The 20,844-nt window shown below is 51.2% G+C and overlaps 3 protein-coding genes and 1 non-coding gene across 13 annotated transcripts in view; 2 read left to right on the forward strand and 2 right to left on the reverse strand.

The window, feature by feature from the left end:
* Window positions 1–5,847, forward strand: PRR29 (proline rich 29). Of its 2 annotated transcripts, XM_019981545.2 has the most exons (6): window positions 1–88; window positions 350–425; window positions 598–704; window positions 2,773–2,984; window positions 3,143–3,213; window positions 3,383–5,847. In XM_019981545.2, exons 1-6 carry the CDS (start codon window positions 29–31, stop codon window positions 3,406–3,408), a joined length of 552 nt encoding a protein of 183 aa, XP_019837104.1. In that variant the 5' UTR covers window positions 1–28; the 3' UTR covers window positions 3,409–5,847. The 2 variants fall into 2 exon arrangements, with proteins under 2 accessions (XP_019837104.1, XP_019837102.1); XM_019981543.2 differs by having other exon boundaries at window positions 3,143–5,847.
* LOC139177601 (intercellular adhesion molecule 2-like) lies at window positions 3,812–16,706 on the reverse strand. 3 transcript variants are annotated; one of them, XM_070773789.1, is made up of 6 exons: window positions 15,836–16,662; window positions 14,167–14,384; window positions 8,524–8,628; window positions 6,789–7,046; window positions 5,212–5,532; window positions 3,812–4,552 (listed from the first exon to the last, which is right to left on the reverse strand). In XM_070773789.1, the coding sequence occupies exons 3-6, from the start codon at window positions 8,582–8,584 to the stop codon at window positions 4,368–4,370; spliced, it is 825 nt and encodes a 274-aa protein (XP_070629890.1). In that variant the 5' UTR covers window positions 8,585–8,628; window positions 14,167–14,384; window positions 15,836–16,662; the 3' UTR covers window positions 3,812–4,367. The 3 variants fall into 3 exon arrangements, with proteins under 3 accessions (XP_070629890.1, XP_070629891.1, XP_070629888.1); XM_070773790.1 differs by lacking the exon at window positions 14,167–14,384 and having other exon boundaries at window positions 3,812–4,458; window positions 15,836–16,706; XM_070773787.1 differs by lacking the exon at window positions 14,167–14,384 and having other exon boundaries at window positions 15,836–16,655.
* The window catches only part of LOC139176088 (intercellular adhesion molecule 2-like), a 26,099-nt gene continuing 10,832 nt past the window's right edge, over window positions 5,578–20,844 (reverse strand). For 5 of the 7 annotated variants that reach the window (XM_070773779.1, XM_070773778.1, XM_070773777.1 and 2 more), the window contains 2 exons: window positions 20,427–20,747; window positions 17,823–19,766 (listed from right to left, as the gene is read on the reverse strand). In XM_070773779.1, the coding sequence (XP_070629880.1) occupies window positions 19,651–19,766; window positions 20,427–20,747 (437 nt within the window). In that variant the 3' untranslated portion in view covers window positions 17,823–19,650. Of the gene's footprint in view, window positions 5,711–17,822; window positions 19,767–20,426; window positions 20,748–20,844 lie in introns of those variants that run through there. The other 2 variants (XM_070773781.1, XR_011562112.1) reach the window with 2 other exon arrangements.
* Window positions 13,374–13,446, forward strand: TRNAV-UAC (transfer RNA valine (anticodon UAC)). Its single transcript has one exon. It is a non-coding gene; the product is annotated as a tRNA-Val (tRNA).

A 20,844-nucleotide genomic window follows, 5' to 3' on the forward strand; every position in this document is an offset into this window, starting at 1 on the left:
AAGGTAACCGTGATCGCCGCAGCTGGCCATGGCCTCAGGAATTGGAGGGAGCTGGAGTCAACCCCCAGCACAGACTGCAGCCCCGATGGTGAGGGCTGAGTCAGGGAGCGGAGCCTGCCTTTATCTGGACGGCCTTGTGGGCAGGCGAGGGTCAGGGGCTGAGTTGGGGAAATATTCCTGGAGGTTTGAAACCCTGGAGGGGTGGTGAGGAGAGAGGCCCCGGCCAGAGAGGAAGAGACTTGACAGAGAACTGGGAGGCCGTGGGGGCGCAGAAGAGGAGAAGCTCCTGCAGGTTTAGGGGCTCCCCATCCCTTCCCCGCCTGCCTGACTGGGCCCCCTTCCCCCCCAGCCCTGGGTGACCATTCTGCAGCCCCTCCCGTGGACCATCCCACCTACATCCCCGCAGCCAGGCCTCGTGAAGGAAGGTGAGACTCCGGGAGTTCTCCATTTTGTACCCTGCTCTGCCCGCCACATTCTCTGGGCGCCCGCCACCCGACCCATCCACTCCCGGGGCAGGACGCTGGGGAAATGACCCTGGCGTCGCCAGCAAGGGCAGGGGAAGGGCTGGCGGGGGCCTGCTGAACTCCCGTCCCCTAGACCTGCTGGAGCTGATGATGCTACAGAACGTTCAGATGAACCAGCTCTTTCTGAGTGGCCAGGTGGCAGCGGTGCTCAACCAGGGGCTTTCCTGGACTAACCCACAGGTGCGTTGCCTGGGAGTGGGGGTAGACTGCCAGAGCTGCCCACCTGCAGGGACAGAGGCGGGCAAACATTTGGGGTTCCCTCTATCTTGAGAGAAAAAAAGAAAATCAGGCAACAGAGGAGCCAAAGTCAGCCCACATCTATGTGGCTTCTCTGTTTGGCATCTATTATGTGCCAGATAGCCGTGACATCCTCCATGGAGTCGAGGTAGGGGGTCCCAAAATCCAGACCACTCAGGTCTTGTGTTCAAAGATCCCCTGCCAGTGCATCACCCTTTGGACTCCCAAGGACAGAGAGGCTCCACTGTACCCTGGGACTATAGGGTACCTGATATATTACTAGGGGCTCAATTGCTTTTGTTGAACAAGTGACTGAAGAAATGAATGACTATGAATACAAAGCAACTTTGGCTGTGACTGGTACAAATTGTGAGGGCCACCTGGTTGGGGTTCCTCAGAAGAGCACGTGGCCTTAGAACCAGTCCTTAAGAGCCAGGTAGAGGACCTGGAGAATCCCAGGGATGGGGGAGCCTGGTGGGCTGCTGTCTACTGGGTCGTACAGAGTCAGACACTACTGAAGCGACTTAGCAGCAGCAGCAGCAGCAGCAGAGGAATTCCTTGGTGGTCCAGTGTTAGGACTACGAGCTTCCACTGCTGGAGAACCCGGAGTTCAATCCCTGGTCAGGGAACTAAGATCCCAGAAGCTTCTTGTGGGGCCAAAAAGAAAAAAAAAAAAGCCAGGTAGGATTCTGATGCTTGAAGGAGGTGAGGGGTGTACAGTCCACCATCTAGGTGAACAGTGACAAAGGCAGAGACAGAATGGAGGAAACCTTGTGTACTTCTGTGTGTATGTGTGTCGGGGGGTACATGGGAGGAGCTCTAAGGAGGAGCCTTATTTAGCAGACGATAGGCACCCTGAGAGGTCTGCAGGAGTGACAGCTGGGTGGAGAGAGGATGCCAGTCAGCTTGGAGGGAGCAGAGACGAGGTTCAAGAAGGGGCTGGTCAGAGGCAGAGGGAGACCCTGAGGAGCTGCTGCCATCCCATCCCTTCACCCCTCCCCTGTCAGCCCTGAAGGTGGGGATGGCCCTGGGATGAGCACGCCACCTCAACAGGGGCATAAGTGGATCAGGGACTGGGGCTTGAGATGGGCTGGGACCTGGAAGTCTTTACAGAAGTGCTTGCACCTGGACTAACCATCAATGGGAAACAAAGAAACTAAAAATAACTGCACGCATGCCGCAGCTGGGGCACTTATGAACAATAAGCTACAAAAAGGTCACAAATCAACTGCCGTTTCTGAGCTTCAGGGAGCAAAACAAGGGGACTGCGCATGATCCCTGCACACGGCACCACCCAGAGAGTGGGCGGACCACCTAAGCCACTCCTCCAGCCCAACCCACCCATCAGCCTGGAGCTTGGGCACCCGACGACTCTCATTCTCACTCTCTGGTGCGGCTTGAGGCCCAGTGAATCATCAGCCTGAATTCCTTGGCTGGCTTATTAAAATCTATTGATTAAAGAGTTGTATCCGACTCTTTGTGACCCCATGGACTATATGGTCCATGGAATTCTCCAGGCCAGAATACTGGAGTGGGTAGCCGTTCCCTTCTCCAGGGGATCTTCCCAACCCAGGGATCGAATCCAACTCTCCCACATTGCAGGCAGATTCTTTACCAGCTGAGCCACTAGGGAAGCCCAAGAATACTGGAGTGGGTAGCCTATCCCTTGTCTATTAAAGAGTCCAGTGACCCTGGATCGGTAAGAGGGTGAGGCCAGGGGGACTCCTGAGCCCAGCTCTGGAGCCATATTTGGGTCCCTCCAGTCCCTGCTTGGCTACTTAGGAGCTGGGTAACCTTAGAAAAGCTGCTTAACCTGTGAGCCTCAGTTTTCCCACCTGCAGAATAAGGAATAAATGTCTCCAAAGTGCTTTGCTTGCTTGTCTTAAATGCTCAAAAAACAGGAGCCGTTTTGAGCTGTGTATCTGAAGAAATAATTCAGAGGAATGGAGGACCAGGGGCAGGGAGAATCTGACGCTATATTGTCTCCCCTCCCATCTTGCACAATCCCCAGGTCTCCCTGGAGGTTCAACACCAGGAGGAGACGGAACCCCAGGAGGAGGGGCCTCTGGTTTTCCACCACCACTACCTGCCCTGCACCATGTCTGCCCTGGGGCCCCTGCTCCCCTGGCCAGGCCCTCTCCTTTCCCCTCCCCTACACCAGCCCCGCGTGCAGGATTCAGCTGAGATTCAGCATCACCCTCCTGCGCCTGGAAAAAGGGGGGTGTAAGTGAGGCTGGGGGTCTGGGTGCTGCCAAGGCTTTGGTCCGGGGGTGGAAGAACTGGCCAGGATCTGTGGGTGGGGTGGGGAGACCTGTGGGTCAAATTGCAGAGGCAACTCTGAGAACTCTGATGGGGGGTTTCTTTTCCCTTCCCCATCTAAGGAGAGCGGTGCCCCCACCTCCACCGCCCAGTGCCACGGGAACTGTGGGTGCAGATGTACCTCCAGCTTCAGGTAGGGACCAGGTGGGTGGTCAGCAGGGCCCAGGCCAAGGGGTGGATCTGAAGGCTGGGAGGGCCATGTGCCCTGAGGTGGGGGGCATGTCGTATTGTCATCATTACAGACAGCGGGTCTGTCCCCTTAACTCGCCCTTGGGGACGACTGAGGATGCTTCTCCCCCCAGACTACTACGATGCTGAGAGCTCATGATGAGGACAGATAGCAGCCCTGGGGCCAGGCCAGCTTCATTGAAGAGTTGGAAACAGCCGCCCTGGAGTCCCCATGTCCATCTCATGCCTAACAACCCCTTTCTACACCTGCCAACCCTTCTTACCCCCCTATCCCCAACCAGGCCATCTCCCCAGGGTGGATGAGTCCCATCTCCACCACACGGAGACCTTGAACCAACCTGATATCTGATCCATGGTGAGAGCCCCTTAGAGCCCCGTCCAGGCCCCAGAAGCCACGTGAAAGGCCAACCCTGTCCCATTGGTCGCTGCCCCGGCTGGCAGAGGCCTGGGAGACGGAGCCCTCCGTCGACCTCCTCCCTTCCCCTCTCTCTGGATGACCAGGGCTGCGGGGTCTCCATTTGGCCCAATAACAGAACTGGAGGTAAGAGGCGAGGACAGCTTTCGTTTCCATGGCTCTCAGAAGGCCCAGAGTGGCGGGGGAGGCCTGGCGGGAGGATCCCGGAGCCAAGCCACTGGGGCGCCCACACGCACCCCTGGATGCTGGCTCTGTTGGCAGAAGAGAGAAGTCAGAGCTGTGTCCTGGAGGGCCACGTGGGAACGGAGTGTCTCTCTGCCCTCCTGGGCCAGGGCGGGTCTCCCCACCCTCCCTCAGGAGGAGTCACTCAGGGTCCCATAAGATGGGTGCCTGGTGCCCGGGCAGGTCGGCCTGGGGGCACACCAGGGCCTGGGTTTGCTGGGGCTCAGGAAGGCCTCTGAAGGAGAGGGCGGAGGGAGGCTGAGGAGATATTTGGAGACAGAGGTTCAGCCAAGCCTGGTGGCTCCCCTTCCTGGCCAATCCCAGGGGGAGACACGAAGGCACGGGGTTAAGTCCAGGTGTTTGTATTCAGGCTGCTTCACATGGTCCCTCAGCCAGGCCTGGACCGCAGCCTAAGGAGCCACACTTGGTTCCAGTGGCCGCCATGACAGTGGCCACGCAGCTCACAGGGGCTGTGCCCGGTGGCTCCGTCTCAGCCTGTTCCAAGCGGCCTGCACTGGGTAATGACCTGTCCGCCCCCGGCGCCACTTCTCGCTGAAGACAAAGCACAGGAAGACGAATGTCACAAACAAGAGCAGCAGCACTATCACGATCGCCATGATCACCATCTGATAGTTGGGCTCGGGCTCTGGGGAGAGAAGGGGTAGAGGTCACAGAAGTCCTCCGGTCCCAGGTGCCAGGCTCCAGAGGGGCAGCTGTCTACCCGTCACCCACCCACCCACCCCTGGGCAGCCTGCTGTCACTCCGCTTTGCAGGGATGAGTGGCAAATGGTGTTATCACTGGAGGGAAGGAGGACAGGGTCCGGGCCACCAGCCGGGCTCTGTGAGACCATGAGGGCAGATGGACTCAGATGGTCCCCTTGCCATGCGCTGCCAGACCTCATAGTCTGCTATGTGGATTGGTCCAGGGCAGCCCCGCCCTGGGCAGAGATGAGGGAGCTTTGGCCAAACTCTCTGAAGACAAAGAGGATCCTGACATCTAGGGTGACAGAAGCAGAACTCCAGGGGACCTTAGGAGTCAGTCAGGTCAAATTTATCATTGCAGAGAGGGGTCAAGGCCAGAGAGACGAGCTTGACTTGGTTAAGGTCACCCAGCTCACTCATGACCAAGCAACTAGTCAGGGTCCAAGCTAGGAACTCACCAGGAGCTCCGGGTAACCCCAGGGATCAAGTGCCGTTTCCCCGAGTGCCTCCCCTGAGCTGGCAGAGAGTGGGGCGAAGGCATTTTCTTCCCCTGAAGGGCTGAAAGCGAATGTCCCCCCTCCTGATCCGTGGGCTCCCCCTCACCTTTGACTTCAAGCCTCTGGGGATCTGAGACTCTGTGGACAAGGCCACCGCCACGAGAGCGCAGGTCCATCTGGGCCTCGCACGAGAAGTTATGGTGGCCGTCTTCCCTGTGAGCTGTGGTGTTGTGGGTGACCACGGCATCGTGGGGGAAGGGTGCTGTCTCCTCAAAGGTCTGATTGTGCAAGATCTCAGTACCACGGAGCAGGGTGACAGTGAGGCCTTCAAGGGGTGCCACGGCGGGGACCATGCACTCGATGGTGAACAGTGTCCCTACGGCCACTGAGGTGTGGGACAGCGTCAGCAGCACTTGCTTTGGAGGGTCTGCAGGAAGGCGGAAGGGAGGTCTGCTCAGGATGGGGGTGCAGCTCGGGCAGGCCCCACCCAGCCCAGACCATCCCCTGTGACCACGGTGTTCTCAGGAAGTGGGCTGGGGCTGGACGGAGGAAGCAGTTCAGGGTGAACGATGTCCTGGGTGGTAGTTTCAGGGACCTGAAGACTTCTGAAATGGACAAGAAAGGAGGTGCCCTGGTGTCTCCAAAGAAAAGGTTCAGAATCAGTTCAGTCAACTAGAGAGATAAAAGTTTTGGCTGTGTCTCTTTTCTCTCCATAAATTCAATAGAAATTTCAAAAATGAAACAGTTGGATGGTTTTGTTGAGAGAGACTTAGAAGGGAGTGCTCACTGGAATGGGGCCATGAATTGTGAGGGTGTTCAGGGGCGGAGGCAAGAGTCAGAGCTGCCTTGGTTTTCAGGATCAGGTTTAAAACTATTGCTATCCCTTAGATATTAAACTCCAGGGTTCCCTGAGTTTCCTTTTTTTTTTTTTAAATCCAAGAGTTATTTCTTTGGTTGTGCCAGGTCTTAACTGTGGTATGTGGGATCTAGTTCCCTGACCAGGGACCAAACCCAGGTCCTCTGCATTGGGAGTGCATAGTCTTAGCCAGTGGACAACCAAGACATCTCCCTGGGTTCTTTTTGAACTGGAATACCTAGCCCCCATTGCCCCAGGATAATGTGGTAGATTTAGGACATCTTTCTCCTCATTTGTCCACTGATGACAGTCCTGAGCGATACCCTGGGTCCGAGCTTCCGGGAAAACCCTGGTCTCTCCATGGTCTCTGTGGCCCATGGACAGGTGTGTGTGTGTGATGGTCACACATTTGGAAAGGGCCCTCAGGGGAAGATAAGACCACGACCTTCTCTCCAGGAGGTGAATGGGTTACTGGAGAGTGTGCCAGCCCTCCTGATGCGGTCCCTGTTGCTTCTCAGGGCATGTGGGGTGTTCTGGTGATGGGGGTGCTCCCCAGCTGGGAGGAGACAGAGGGAAACGACTTTTAGGTTTGTCTAAACCTGCTTGGATTGTCTGCTTCTGAGCAAATCTCAAAATCCCAGTTGCTGGCAGGGTTCGAGGAGGCCAGGGGAGGGTGTGAGCAGATTCTGAGCCTGTGCCTGGATCCAGAAGCCCAGGGAGGTGCGGGCCATAGGAGAGTGCCCAGGAGCAGTGACAGAGCAGCTCGTTGTGGGTTTGCAGACACAGGCTCCGGCCTCGGGGAGCAGGGCTCCGTGGGCGACACTCACAGAACACGGTGATGTTGAAAACTTTCATCTCCTGCTTTCCGGCGCAGGTGAAACTGCACAGGAGCTCCTCATCCTTGGAGATGTTGTAGACCTGGAACAGCTTCCACTGAGCCTGGCTCTCCAGGAGAGTCTTGTTTAGGGCTGTCTCTAGAATAAGGTTCGTGGGGTCCGTACAACTGGCAGTGCAATTAATCATTTGAAACTCTCCAGACCCCACCATCAGGTGCTCTGGGCCCTCGAACGCCTTCTCACCAGACCCTGGAAGGACACAAAACACTGCTCAGCAGACACCCCTGCTGCCCTGCCTGGCGGGGCTGCCCACAATGCACAGTCTCATCAATGGGTCCCTTCTGCTCCTCCCTCTGTTCAGACATTACTGCCTCTGGTCTAGACCAAGGGGGATGCTCCCTAGCTGTCTCCCTGCCCCTGACTGCTCTTCCAGCTTGTCCCCTCCAGGTGAGTCTTCCTCATGCACATCTTCTATCCCCATTGAGATTATATTCGAACTCGCCCCCCAGCCGAAATGATCCCTCCTCTGAAGGCCTTCCTGACCTGGAGTGGATCGTGTCCCCTCAGGCCCCATGTCCATGAGTTCAGCTCCTCCCTCACTCCTTCCCTCTCTTCTGCAAATCCTTGTGGAATACTAGCTGTGTAGCAGGCACTGTTCTAGGCTCTGGGGAGCCATCAGAGACCGAAGAAATTCAAAGGTTGCCCTTGTGGAGCTCCTGCTGCTGGGAAGGACACAGAGTAACCAACAAGCGAACTAGCCAGCCTGTCAATTGGTGGGTAGTGCCCCAGACAGGAAATAGGGAGTGGGGTGGGGCTGCTGCGTTAAATACTGTGCTCAGGACAGGTTTCATGGAAACAGTGACATTTGAGGAAAGGAGGAAGGAAATGGGGGGAGCTTGGCTTCCAGTGTCTGCAGAGGGCAGAAAACCAGCAGCGCCAAGACCCTGGTGGAGAAGACAACAGGATGGCTGGAGCCCAGTGAGGAAGAAGGCCAAGAATCGGAACTGATCTTGGCCAGCTGGGCCTGTGCTCTGTCCTGTGTTCCCACCACACCCACATGTCCACATCTAGCCCTCAGCTGGGGAAAGAGAAAGGTTCTCTAGGGAGAGAGAGAGAGCTGCCTTTGAATCCCGAGTTTGCCAGCTCTGTGGCCTTGGGCAAAGTGCTTTCCTTTTCTGAGCCTCAGTTTCTCCATCTGTCAAATGGGCTAGTAATCCCTTTCCTGCATGGTCTTCATGAAGGCACCTGACAGGTTTTCCAAAACAGAGTGCTCACACCTGGAGGCATTCTCCTTCCCTGTCCCCTGGGCCACCCAGAAGGGGCTTTGTTTGCACGTTGATGGTCAGCAGAAGACGATGCCCTCCACTGACCTCTGCTGTCCACTGGGCCGCCCCTGAAGACCCGCTGGGTCGTTCCCTTACTTTCCCTTGAGCCCCAGCCTCCTTGGTCTCCCATCAGTCTCCACGACCTGCCACATCCACACACCCTGAAGTTATGGGGTCTGTTCAACCAAAAGTGTGAAGGCCAGGTCCCCCATCTGCTACCCTGGGTCATGGAGTCATGGGGAAACCAGGCTTGCATAGCATCCCGCACCCGTGGTGGGCAGCCGCTGTGCTCAAAGCTTCAGCGACTTCTGGACCAGGACCCCCTTCTCCACACAGCACCAGGGGAACAGGTGCCCTAACCTCTGGCGGGAACACACCCAGTCTGGACCCCCCAGGCTCACCTTGGCAGCAGAGCATAGCGAGAAAGGCTGCGAGCATTCCCCAGCCACCAAAAGGGGACATCTTGGGTGGCGTCCGCAGGCTCACAGGGAACAGCTGAGGACTGCCTGCAGAGAGGTGAAGGGCTCCGGTCAGGCAGGCAGCGGGGAGGACTTGCAGTTGCAGTCCTGAACCCCCAGCCTTCTGGAAGCTGATGACTGTATTTCCTCTCATTATCTGAGTGATCTTGGGGAGGCCATATGGAAGGCCAGTTCCCAGGGCCACAGGTCTGCAAGAAGCTGGGCAGAGGAAGCCAGGAGTCAGCTGATAAGTGGGACATACCTAGTGCTCCTGGCACGCTGCCATCAGGGGTGAGGCAGGCACACGGGGCTCATGTGTGTGTGATGCATGTGCACACGGGGCATTTACCGCTACAAGCCCCAAATCTGGAGAGCCCTGAATCCCACAGGACACTTTTTTGGTGTCAACAAGGGAGGGACTTTCCAAGTTGGAAAGAAGGTTTGGGAGGCAATAGCTGGACATTCTCCCCTGTCCTCTGCCCCTCCCCTTTTAGATTTCTGGTGATGCACATGGTCCCCAGGCACTTTCTTGTCTCTTTTCTTAGCTAAATGTGATTTCACGTTACTAATTCAAGGAGGAAGGAAAAGGAAACCAACATTTCACTGATGCCAATTCTCTGTTAGGGACTAATTTAAGGTTTTAATATATCGTCTCATTATCACACCAAATCTAGCAATGTTGATTGTGCATCTGAGGAAGTTCAGGGCTCAGGTGAATTAATAACTTGCCTAAATCACAACGATATTAGGTGATGGAACGGCGGTGAGAATTTAGGAATGAGGAGTGTTTGGTTGGAGAATTGGTGGTTGCCAAGATTAAAGGGAGTGAGACATGGACTGAAAGAGCAGAGAGGACTTTAGGACAGAGAAGCCGCTCTGTTTGCTACTACAATGGTGCCTATGAGTCAGCACACACTTGCCCAAACCCACAGAATGTACACACCAAGACTGAACCGTAATGTCAAGTATGATCTTTGGGTGATAATGACGTGTCAATGCAGGCTCATCAGTCATGAGAAATGGACCACTCTGGTGGGGGATGTTGGTAACAGGAGAGGCTGTGCATGTGTGGGGACAGGAGGTATATGGCAAGTCTCTACTTCCCCTAAGTTTTGCTCTAAGCCTTAAACTGCTCTTCTAAAAAGAAGTCTACTAAAAAAATGGGGGTAGTAGAGGACAGAGGAGCTGGTGTGTTACAGTCCATGGGGGTGAAAGAGTCGACACGACTTAGAGACGGAACAACGACAGAAAAATAGTTCAAACACACCACCCTGGAGGGCAGCCTTCTGGGTCAGGATGCTTGTCAGCCATGGATGGTTGTTGCAAATGCAGGCTTTTATGACTTCCCTGGCGGTCCAGTTGTTAAGACTCTGCTTCCAAGTGTTTGATCCCTGGTCTGGGGAACTAACATTCCATATGGGCGTTCCATATGTGCCTGGCATAGCCAAAAATAAACTGCAGGTTTTTAAACTCAATTTTTAGCAGGTTTAGAGGAAGACGTTTACTGAGTCATTTCTAAATGTTTATCTCGAATTACATTTGTAAAATATGTATTTACTTGGCCGCACCAAGTCTTAGTTCTGGCATGCGGGATCCAGTTCCCTGACCAGCGATGGAACCCAGGCCCCATGCGTTGGAGCTGGAAGTCTTAGCCACTGGACCACCAGGGACGTTCCTCGGATTACACTTTAAAAGATATTTAAACACAAAACCCAGTTCTACATTGTTTATGAGACACATCTAATGAGTAAGAGTGTGGAATGGTGGAATGAAAAAAGATACACCAGGCAAAAGCTAACCAAAAGAAAAGCTGGGAAAGGTTTATTCATATCAAAGAAGAAGGAATTTTAAAACAAAAAATATTTATTAGGGATACAATGAGTACCTAGATTAAATGGTCAATTCATACAGAAATTATAATTGTTGTAAACTTGTAAACACTTAGCTTGAAGGAACAACAAAGAGATAAAACCATCATCATAGCAAGAAATTTTAATACAACATATCTCTATTATGAATACTGAAGCAAACATGAAAAGATGCTCAGCATCATTCATCAGGAGGGAAAGGCACATCAAAGCCACAATGAGACATCACCCACCACTGTCAGAATGGTTATCATCAAAGACAACAAATAAAAACATTGGCAAGGGTGTGGAGAAAGGGAGCCCTCGTGTCCTCCTGGTGGGATTGTAAATTGGTGCGAATGCTGTGGAGAAACGTGTAGGGGTGCCTCAAAATTTAGAAATAGAACTGCCGTATGATCCAGCAATTTCACTTCTGGCTATCCTCCTGAAAAAAACAAAAGCACTAATTCGAGGACATACATGTGCATCACTGTCCACTGTGGCATCATTTCCAGTAGCCAACGTGTGAAAGCCTCCTGAATGTTCATCCATAGATGCATGAATAAAGATGGGTTTGGTATAATACACAATGGAATATTATTCAGCCATAAAGAATGAAATCTTGCAATTTTCGACAACACGGACAGACGTAGAGGGTGTTATGCCAAGTGCAACGACTCAGACAGAGAAAGACAAACACCATGTGATCTCACACATATGCAGAATCTGAAAAACAAAACAGACAAAACCAGAACCAGGCTCCTACATGTAGAGAACAAATGGGTGGTTGCTGGAGGCGAAGGGGCCGAGCAGGGTCCAAAAGAGATGAATGGGATTAAGAGGAGCAAAGCACCAATTACAGAGGAAGCCACAGGGATGTAACACAGCATGAGGAATATGGTCAGTAACACCGGAATAACTTTGTATGGAAGCAGGTGGACACTAGACTTACTGTGGTGATAACTGCATAATGTAGGCAAATACCAAAGCCCTGTGTAGAACACCTGAAGGTTACATAATACTGTATATTATAAGCCAGTCTAAAAATATGAAGTAATGTATCTTGCAATTCGCAAAAGAAGAAGACTATAGATTCATAGAAACAGAAAGCAGAACAGTGGTTGCCAGGGCCTGGGGGCAGGGGGAAATGGTGAGTTGTTTGTTTAATGGGTATAGACTTTCAGTTTTGTGAGATAAAAAAGTTTTGAGATCCATCGTGAAACAATGTGAATGTAACCCAACCAAATGTACATTGAAAAAGAGTTATGTGGTATATTTTGTGTTAGGTGTATTTTACCATAAATGAAAATTTAATTTACACAACATTGCAAATCTTCAGTAAGCTTAAAAATTCAAAACTTATAAAAATTAAAAACTTATAAATCATTTATGCCAAGAAATATGAAACCAAGTAGAATAAGTCTTAGAAAAAGTCACTTCAGTTCAGTCGCTCAGTCGTGTCCGACTCTTTGCGGACACGCAAAAAGTACCTAACTTGATTGAAGAAGAAATAAAAAGCCTGAACAGTTGTCCAACTATTATAGAAATTACATCCATAATTTGAAATCTCCCCACAAAGGAAATATCAAGTCTAGATAGCATTACAGAAGTTTAAGTAGGGATAATTTTAATCTTACAAAAACTCTCTCTGAGAATGAAAATAGCAGGAACACGCTGTCTAAGAGGCCAGTGGAACCTTAATGCCAAAATGAGACAAGAATAGGATGAAATAGAAAAATTAGAAGCCAGTGTCACTCGTGAATACAAATGCAAAATAAAAACACAAACAGACCAAATCTAGCCATGTGTTAAAAATATTAGACATCATATCCAAGTTAGGCTTAGCTATGAAAAGCTGGTCGCACGATAGAAGAGAAAGCTGCAAATGTCATTTATTATTGTCGGGAATAGTAAACTTTTGTGCTTTATGTCACGATACTTGTGCCCTGCTCTGAAATCCTCTGTATTTACAGCAGAAAATTTCCTGCAACCTGAGACTCACCTTTTGTTCCATGACCTCACCTCAAGTTTATACCATGTTTCCTTTTTGCTTTTTTGCCTCAGGGTCTTCTTCAATGCTTTAGGAGTCACTTAGATACCTGTTAGCGTTTCTTAGAAGCCTAGGAGTGTCAGGTTCCCTAACATGAAACCCTCAACCAAGGAGAGGCCAAGAGCTAGGAGAAACATGGTCCAGCCTCTTTCTTTTGGGGAGGCAGTTCTAGCCAGCATCCTGTAGACCTATCAGAGATTCTGAAAGGCTTGAACTCCCTTTGCTTACACCTGCAACATCAGTTATGCATCTTCTATTGGCTTTCTCTCCCCTGGTTCAGTCTTACTCCTTCACTCCCTACTTCCTGGCCTCAATAATTCAGTAATCTACCTGAACTGAAGTCCTTGTTGCAGGCTCTACTCTGAAGGAGTCCAAACTAAAATCTTATGTTACAGATTTAAGAAGAAAAAACGTATGATCATCTTAACAGATCTAGAAAAAAAAATGATGACATTCAATATTCTTTCATGATAAAACCTCTTAGCAGACTAGAAGGAAATATCCTTAACATGATAAAGGAAACTTAGGAAAAGTTTGCATGTGTACTATTATTTTTTTAACATCTGTATTATCTTTTTAATGAGTACATCTTCAGAGTAATTCGTTTAAAATCTGGACCCAAACAAGGATGCCCACTATCTTTGCTTCTATGTTGACATTTTTACCAGATGTCCTAGAGAATATAGTAAGACAAGAAAAAGAAATTAAAGGACTAGGGATGAGAAAAGAGCAAAATCATCAGTTTTTTCATATAATGTGGTTTCCTAGATAGAACATTCAAATGAATGATTCAAAATAATCAGAGATTCTAGCAAGACAGCTAGCTGTAAGATCAATATCCAAAAAGAAATTGCTTTTGTATAGAACAGGAACATACAAAAATGTAATTTAGGACTTCCCTGGTGGTCCAGTGGTTAAGACTCTGCACTTACACTCCAGGGGCCACAGGTTTGATCCCTGGTCAGGGAAGTTCTGCATGTTGCACAGAGCATCCAGGAAAGAAAAGTAATCTTAAAAGCACACTATATTATAGCAGCAAAAAGATAGAAGTGATACATATACAGAAACAAAAAGATAGCAGAATATAAGACTTAAAGTCAGAAAGTTCTAAAACACAATTGAAAGACATTGAACACAATTTAAATAAATGTAGAACCCGCCCATGTTCGTGACTAAGGGATTCAATATTATAATGAGGACAATTTTCTTCCTACAGATTTAATGCAATTCTAATAGATCCCAATAAGGGATTTCATGGAAAACAAAAGATGATTCTAAACCTTATAATGGAAAGAACAAAAGGACCAAGACACCCCTAAAGAAGAATAAAATGAGGGGATTTGCCTTACTAGATATGAAGACTTACTATAAAATATAATTTTAGTGTAGATGTAGGCAAATTAACCAGTGGAACGGTAAAGTCCCAGAAATAGTCTTGTGTGAAACTCACACCTGACAAACGTGGCCCTGGACATCACTGGGTGGAGAAGGAGATAAAAATGAATGATGCTTGATCAACTGGTCAACTATGTGGAGAAAAAAGATGGGAAACTTATCCCTACATTGCTCCCTTCATTGGGAGGGATGTATCCCTTCATTCCTCGCCTGGAATGAAGAAATCAATTCTATCTAATTTAAAGATTTACATGTAAAAGAACACTTTAAAAACTTTTATAAGAAAATATATACTTAGTCACTCAGTCGTGTCCAACTCTGTGACCCAGTGGACTGCAGACTGCCAGGCTCCACTGTCCATGGGATTTCCCAGGCGAGAATACTGGAGTGGGTTGCCATTTCCTACTTCAGGAGATCTTCCTGACCCAGGGGTCAAGCCCTTGGCTCCTGCAGTGGCTCCTGTGTTGCAGGCAAATTCTTAACTGCTGAGCCACCAGGGAAATCTATAAAAACTATAGGAGAGTATGTTTATATCCTTGGGGCAAGGGAGGATTTCCTAAGCGAGACCTCAACATCACCACTGCTAGAAAAAACAACTGAGAATTTTGAGTATATTAAAGACATGACGAACATTTCAAAGAAAACACAATGTCTCAACTAATGATGCTTTTACTCAGTAAGAGCAAGGGAAATTAAAACCACAATGAGGAACCACTTTATATCTACTAGATTGGCAGAAGTTAAGAAAGTCGACCACACACACACACACACAAAAAGAAAGTCGACCACACCAATTGTTGGAGAGGCTGTGGGTCTATAGGAACTCGTATATTGCTGGTGAGAGTCTATTTTGGTTCTCTGAGAAATAATCAGGCATTATCTTCTAATGCTGAATAGTATAACCCACAATTCCACCCTTAGATATATGCCCTAGAGAAACTCTTGCACTAAGACCCAGAAGACCTGTCCCCTGCTTACTATCTGTATGACCCCGAACATGTCGCTTTAATCTCTGTGTGCCTCAGTTTTCTCTTCTGTAAAATGGGATTAACCATAGCACATTCCTTATGGGCACAGTGTGTGGATTAAACTAATTAAATGACAATATTAACAAGTATTCAAAACAGTAGCTGGCACACAGTTTATGTTATAGAACTATTACATCAAATGAAAATAAATGCATATGTGATAAAGCACTAAACTGCATATGTGATAAAGTACTAAATTAAAGAAAGAATCAAGAGAACAATAAAAACAGACTTTGGGAGGGTGGTTATTTATGTCTGGGTGGGAGGTGAGTAGCACAGTAGGTAGATGGAAAGTTTAGTGGTAGTTCGTCCTTGGGTTGAGTGTTGGGTTCAGGGCTGATTGTTACATTATCTTACTGTGCAATACACATGCATGTTACATAGATGTGTTCATTATGTGTCACATAGTAAATTTTACAAAAAGAATACAAAGGGAAAAGAGAAATTCCCACATATCTAGAAAGAAGAGGCTCCTTGAGACTATGAGCCACAGGGTAGGAAAGTCCCTTCTAACCAGGTAGGACTTCATTGAATGGGATTCATCAGGAACCTTGGGTGTGACCCCAAGAGGCTGGGGACTGTACTTGTCCCCTAAACATCAGCTGTGACCTCAGTCCAGATGACCTGGACCCACGTGGGCCATGGCGGGAAGGCAGCCCCAGGCTTCTAAGTCAGTTGTGTGCTTGACAGAGCAGTGGAGGAAGAGAAGGGACAAAAAGAGAAAATAACCACAAAGCAATAGGCTGTTGGACTCGAGAGATGTCTGGCTGAGCTCCTCATGCAACGACCAAGGAGCCGGAGGAAATTTTGTAGCAACTGCAGCCCCTGGGCTTATGGGAGACAGGGAGAGAAAGCACAAGAACTCAAGTGTTGATTGACAGTCTATCCCAAGCCCTTTCCACTCTGCCAAGAGGGAAGCAGGGAGCAACACCTACCTGTATCAGCAAACGGGTGATGCCCTGATGGGTAAACAGGGTGGCTGAGGTCCAGCTTCCAGCAGCTGTTGTTCCCTGGGCTGCTGCTGGTTCAACAAGTGTTGCCTGGTTTTGGACTGATTTCCCTTCTCAGAAGTCACGTGCTTCCTGTCTCAGCTCTGACCTCACACTAACATCACTTTCTGTTTATTACCTCTTGTTTTAAATCCCGGTAAATATATACCGGGGCTTCCCAGGTGGCTCATTGTTTAAGGATCCGCCTGCCAATGTCGGGGCCGATTCCTGAGTCGGGAAGATCCCCTGGAGAATGAAAAGACACCCCACTCCAGTGTTCTTGCCTGGGAAATCCCAAGGACAGAGGAGTCTGGCGGGGTATAGTGCATGGGGTCCCAAATAGTCAGACGTGACTGAGCATGCACGCATGCATTCAAGGGACCAAGACAGTGGAGGCCACACAAGCTGAAGCCTCCCTGGTGGGGATCTTAGTTCCTCAACCAGGAAGTGAGCTCGGGTCACAGCAGCGAAACTGCTACTCATCACTGGACCAGCAGGAAATTCCCTCTGCACTCTTTTCTTTTCTTTTTTTTTTTTTTTGATGTGTGGTTTCTGTGCTCCTGGGAGCCTTGGATGAATGAGACAGATCCGGGATGAATCACCCTCTGAACCCCTGCAGGAGGCTTGTCAGCATCAGGGAGCAGGGTCTTCCCTGTATACGAATCCCCAACCACCAAACTCTTCTACTTACAACTAAGAAGATTGTGTTCTGAGATCTTTTCACATCTGCCACTTCACCTAACAATTAAAAAAACCCTCCCCTGGCAGAGTAGCTTTGTACCAAGAGGCAGAGTTTCAGAGCTGGTGCTAGGCAGCCAGCTGGGCTCACCCACAAGCAGAGGTTTTGCTCTCACAGGCTTGCCCCTCAGCGCCTGCCACTGAAAGTCCTGGCTTAGGAAAGACACAAATGAGTATGTGTCTGAGACCAAGACAGGGCTTTCCCGGTGGCCGAGTGGTAAAGGGTCCACCTGCCGATGCAGGAGATGCAGGAGGCTGGGGTTCGATCACTGGGTAGGAAGATCCCCCAGAAGAGCGAATGGCAACCCTTCCATATTCTTGCCTGGGGAATCCCTGGACAGATAACCCTGGCGGACTACAGTCCACGGGGTTGCAAGGAGTCGGACACGACTGAAGAGACTGAGCACAGCGCAGACAGGAGCAGGGGCAGGGAGTCTGACACTGTGTCCCCTTCCATTTGCACAACCCCCAGCTCTCCTTGGAGGGTCAACAGGAGGAGGAGACGGAACCGCAGGAGGAGGGCCCTCTGGGTTTCCACCACACTACCTCCCCTGCCCGCTGCCTGCCCTGGGCCCCCTGCTCCCCTGGCCAGGCCCTCTCCTTCCCCCTCACCTACACCAGCCCTGCTTGCAGGACTCGACTGAGGTTCAGCACCACCATCCAGCATCTGAGAAAAGGGGAGCTCAGTGAGGCTGGGGGTCTGGGTGCTGTCAGGGCCTTGCCCTGGGGTTGGAAGAGGGAGCCAGGGGCCAGGGGTGGTGTGGGAGACCTGTGGGTGAAATTGCTGAGGCCACCCCAGGAACTCTGATGGGGGGTCTCTTTTCTCTTCTCCATCCCAGCAGAGCCGTGCCCGACCCCCACCCACCAGTGCCATGGGAACTGTGGGTGCAGATGTATCCCCGGCTTCAGGGAGGGACCGGGTGGGTGGTCAGCAGGGCCTAGGCCAAGGGAGAGATCGGAGTGCTGGAAGGGCCATGTGCCCTGGGGCGGTGGGGGGTGGTCTTATTATTACCACAGACAAGGGTTCTGTCCCCTTAACTTTTCTTCCTTGGGGTCCACTGAGGCAGGGGGTAGTCACGGTGAGGGTGCTTCTCCCCCCAGACTACTGATAGCTTCCAGTGAAGGGTCTCAGACTCGTGATCTCCAAAGAAGAAGATTTAGCTTAGGCACCAGAGACCAGGCGTGATCTCTCAAGCGCTTTGTGGAGCAGAGTTTTATTAAAGTATGAAAAGCACAGACAAAGTTCTGAGGTAGACATGAGAAGGGAATGGGGAGTGCCCCCCTCCCTAGTGTTAGCAAGGGAGTTAGATACTTTTTAAATTAGTAATTACAATAAATCAAAAGATTGTGTTTAGGTTGTAAAGATCTTGCTAGACCCACTGAGTTATATACTTTTTAAATTAGTAATTACAATAAATCAAAAGACTGTTTAGGTTGTAAAGTTCTTGCTAGACCCCCTCACATAATTTACATTTTAAGATAACAGGATTGCCCCAAGGTTTTCAGGAAGGGAAAACTGCCCTCAAGCAGGATACATTGTTGTTATATAACCCTCAGTACAGAGTTTAAACAGAGTTGTTAGTTGTAATTATCAATTCCTGGGCTTAAAGAAAAAAGCCTTTTATGTGACTAAGGACTTCCCTTATAGCTCAGTTGTGAGACAATCTGCCTGCAATGCAGGAGACCTGGGTTCAATTCCTGGGTCAGGAAGATCCCCAGGAGAAGGAAATGGCAACCCATTCCAGTATTCTTGCTCCTTGCCTGGAGACTGTCAGGGACAGAGGAGCCTGGCGGGCTACAGTCCCTGGGGTCGCAAGAGTCAGACACGACTTAGCGACTAAACCACCCATAGCATGTGACTAAGGCTAAGGAATGGAGAGAAAAAGAGATGTTTGTTCTTTCCTCCTCCTTGAGAATTCCAGACCCCTATCACCTCCTCCTTGGGGACCCCAGACTTCTTATCGACCTGCCTAGGAATTGACTCACTACTATGATGCTGAGAGCCTCATGATATGAGAACAGACATCAACCCTGGAGCCCACACCAGCTTCATCATGGAGCTGCAAACAGCCCTGGAGCCCCCGTGTCCCTCTCGTGCCTAACAACCCCTTTCTACACCTGCCAACCCTTCTTACCCCCCTATCCACCAACCAGGCCATCTCCCCAGAGTGGATGAGTCCCGTCTCCACCACACGGAGACCTTGAACCAACCTGATCTCTGATCCAGGTGAGAACCCCTTAGAGCCCCGTCCAGGCCCCAGAAGCCACGTGAAAGGCCAACCCTGTCCCATTGATTGCTGCCCCGGCTGGCAGAGGCCTGGGAGACGGAGCCCTCCCTCGACCTCCTCCCCTTCCCCTGTCTCTGGATGACCAGGGCTGCGGGTTCTCCATTTGGCCCAATAACAGAACTGGAGGTAAGAGGCGAGGACAGCTTTCGTTTCCATGGCTCTCAGAAGGCCCAGAGTGGCGGCGGAGGCCTGGCGGGAGGATCCCGGAGCCAAGCCACTGGGGCCCCCACACTCACCCCTGGATGCAGGCTCTGTTGGCAGAAGAGAGAAGTCAGAGCCGTGTCCTGGAGGGCCACGTGGGAACGGAGTATCTCTCTGCCCCCCTGGGCCAGGGCGGGTCTCCCCACCCTCCCTCAGGGAGTCACTCAGGGTCCCATAAGATGGGTGCCTGGTGCCCGGGCAGGTCGGCCTGGGGGCACACCAGGGCCTGGGTTTGCTGGGGCTCAGGAAGGCCTCTGAAAGAGAGGGTGGAGGGAGGCTGAGGAGACATTTGGAGACAGAAGTTCAGCCAGGCCTGGTGGCTCCCCCTCCTGGCCATTCCCAGGAGGCGACATGAAGGCACGGGGCTAAGTCCAGGTGTTTGTATTCAGGCTGCTTCACATGGTCCCTCAGCCAGGCCTGGACCGCACCCTAAGGAGCCACACTGAGTTCCAGCGGCCGCCATGACAGTGGCCACGCTGCTCATAGGGGCTGTGCCTGGTGGCTCCGTCTCAGCCTCTTCTAAGCGGCTTGCACTCAGGTGTTACTCGTGCGCAGTCGGTGCCTGCACAGGAGGACGAATGTCACAAACAAGATCAGCAGCATTATCACAATGGTGATGATGGTCACCATCTGGTTGTTGGGCACGGGCTCTGGGGAAAGAAGGGGTAGAGGTCACAGAAGTCCTCCGGTCCCAGGTGCCAGGCTCCAGAGGGGTAGCTGTCTACCCGTCACCCACCCACCCAATCCTGGGCAGCCTGCTGTCACTCTGCATTGCAGGGATGAGTGGCAAATGGTGTTATCACTGGACGGAAAGAGGACGGGGTCCGGGCCACCAGCCGGCCTCTGTGAGACCGTGAGGGCAGATGGACTCACATGGTCCCCTTGCCCTGCGCTGCCAGACCTCATGGTCTGCACTGCGGCGTGGTCCAGGCCAAGCCCCTCCCTGAGCAGAAATGAGGGAGCTTTGGCCAAACTCTCTGAAGACACAGAGGATCTTGACATCTAGGGTCACAGAAGCAGAACTCCAGGGGACCTTAGGGGTCAGTCAGGTCAAATTAATCATTGCAGAGAGGGGTCAAGGCCAGAGAGACGAGCTTGACTTGGTTAAGGTCACCCAGCTCACTCATGACCAAGGAACTAGTCAGGGTCCAAGCTACGAACTCGTCAGGAGCTCCGGGTAACCCCAGGGATCAAGTGCCGTTTCCCCGAGTGCTTCCCCTGAGCTGGCAGAGAGTGGGGCGAAGGCGTTTTCTTCCCCTGAAGGGCTGAAACTGAATGTCCCCCCTCCTGATCCGTGGGCTCCCCCTCACCTTTGACTTCAAGCCTCTGGGGATCTGAGACTCTGTGGACAAGGCCACCGCCACGAGAGCGCAGGTCCATCTGGGCCTCGCACGAGAAGTTATGGTGGCCGTCTTCCCTGTGAGCTGTGGTGTGGTGGGTGACCACGGCATCTTGGGGGAAACGTGCAGTCCCCACAAAGGTCTGATTGTACAAGATCTCAGTACCACGGAGCAGGGTGACACTGAGGCCTTCGAGGGGTGCCACGGCGGGGACCATGCACTCGATGGTGAACAGTGTCCCTACGGCCACTGAGGTGTGCGACAGCGTCAGCAGCACTTGCTTTGGAGGGTCTGCAGGAAAGTGGAAGGGAGGTCTGCTCAGGATGGGGGTGCAGCTCGGGCAGGCCCCACCCAGCCCAGACCATCCCCTGTGACCACGGTGTTCTCA

The sequence above is a fragment of the Bos indicus genome, chromosome 19 (genome assembly GCF_029378745.1).
Source record: "Bos indicus isolate NIAB-ARS_2022 breed Sahiwal x Tharparkar chromosome 19, NIAB-ARS_B.indTharparkar_mat_pri_1.0, whole genome shotgun sequence".
NCBI lineage: Eukaryota > Metazoa > Chordata > Mammalia > Artiodactyla > Bovidae > Bos > Bos indicus.

Excerpts from the sequence above, each read along its gene's own strand:
- PRR29 (XM_019981543.2), top strand. The coding sequence starts at position 29 with ATGGCCTCAGGAATTGGAGGGAGCTGGAGTCAACCCCCAGCACAGACT. Across the intron at positions 426-597 it reads GCCAGGCCTCGTGAAGGAAG|ACCTGCTGGAGCTGATGATG; the intron begins GTGAGACTCCGG and ends CCCGTCCCCTAG. Across the intron at positions 2,985-3,142 it reads GCGCCTGGAAAAAGGGGGGT|GAGAGCGGTGCCCCCACCTC; the intron begins GTAAGTGAGGCT and ends TCCCCATCTAAG.
- LOC139177601 (XM_070773789.1), bottom strand. The coding sequence starts at position 8,584 with ATGTCCCCTTTTGGTGGCTGGGGAATGCTCGCAGCCTTTCTCGCTATG. Across the intron at positions 5,533-6,788 it reads TTTCAACATCACCGTGTTCT|ACCCTCCAAAGCAAGTGCTG; the intron begins GTGAGTGTCGCC and ends GCCTTCCTGCAG. Across the intron at positions 4,553-5,211 it reads CCAGAGGCTTGAAGTCAAAG|AGCCCGAGCCCAACTATCAG; the intron begins GTGAGGGGGAGC and ends TTCTCTCCCCAG.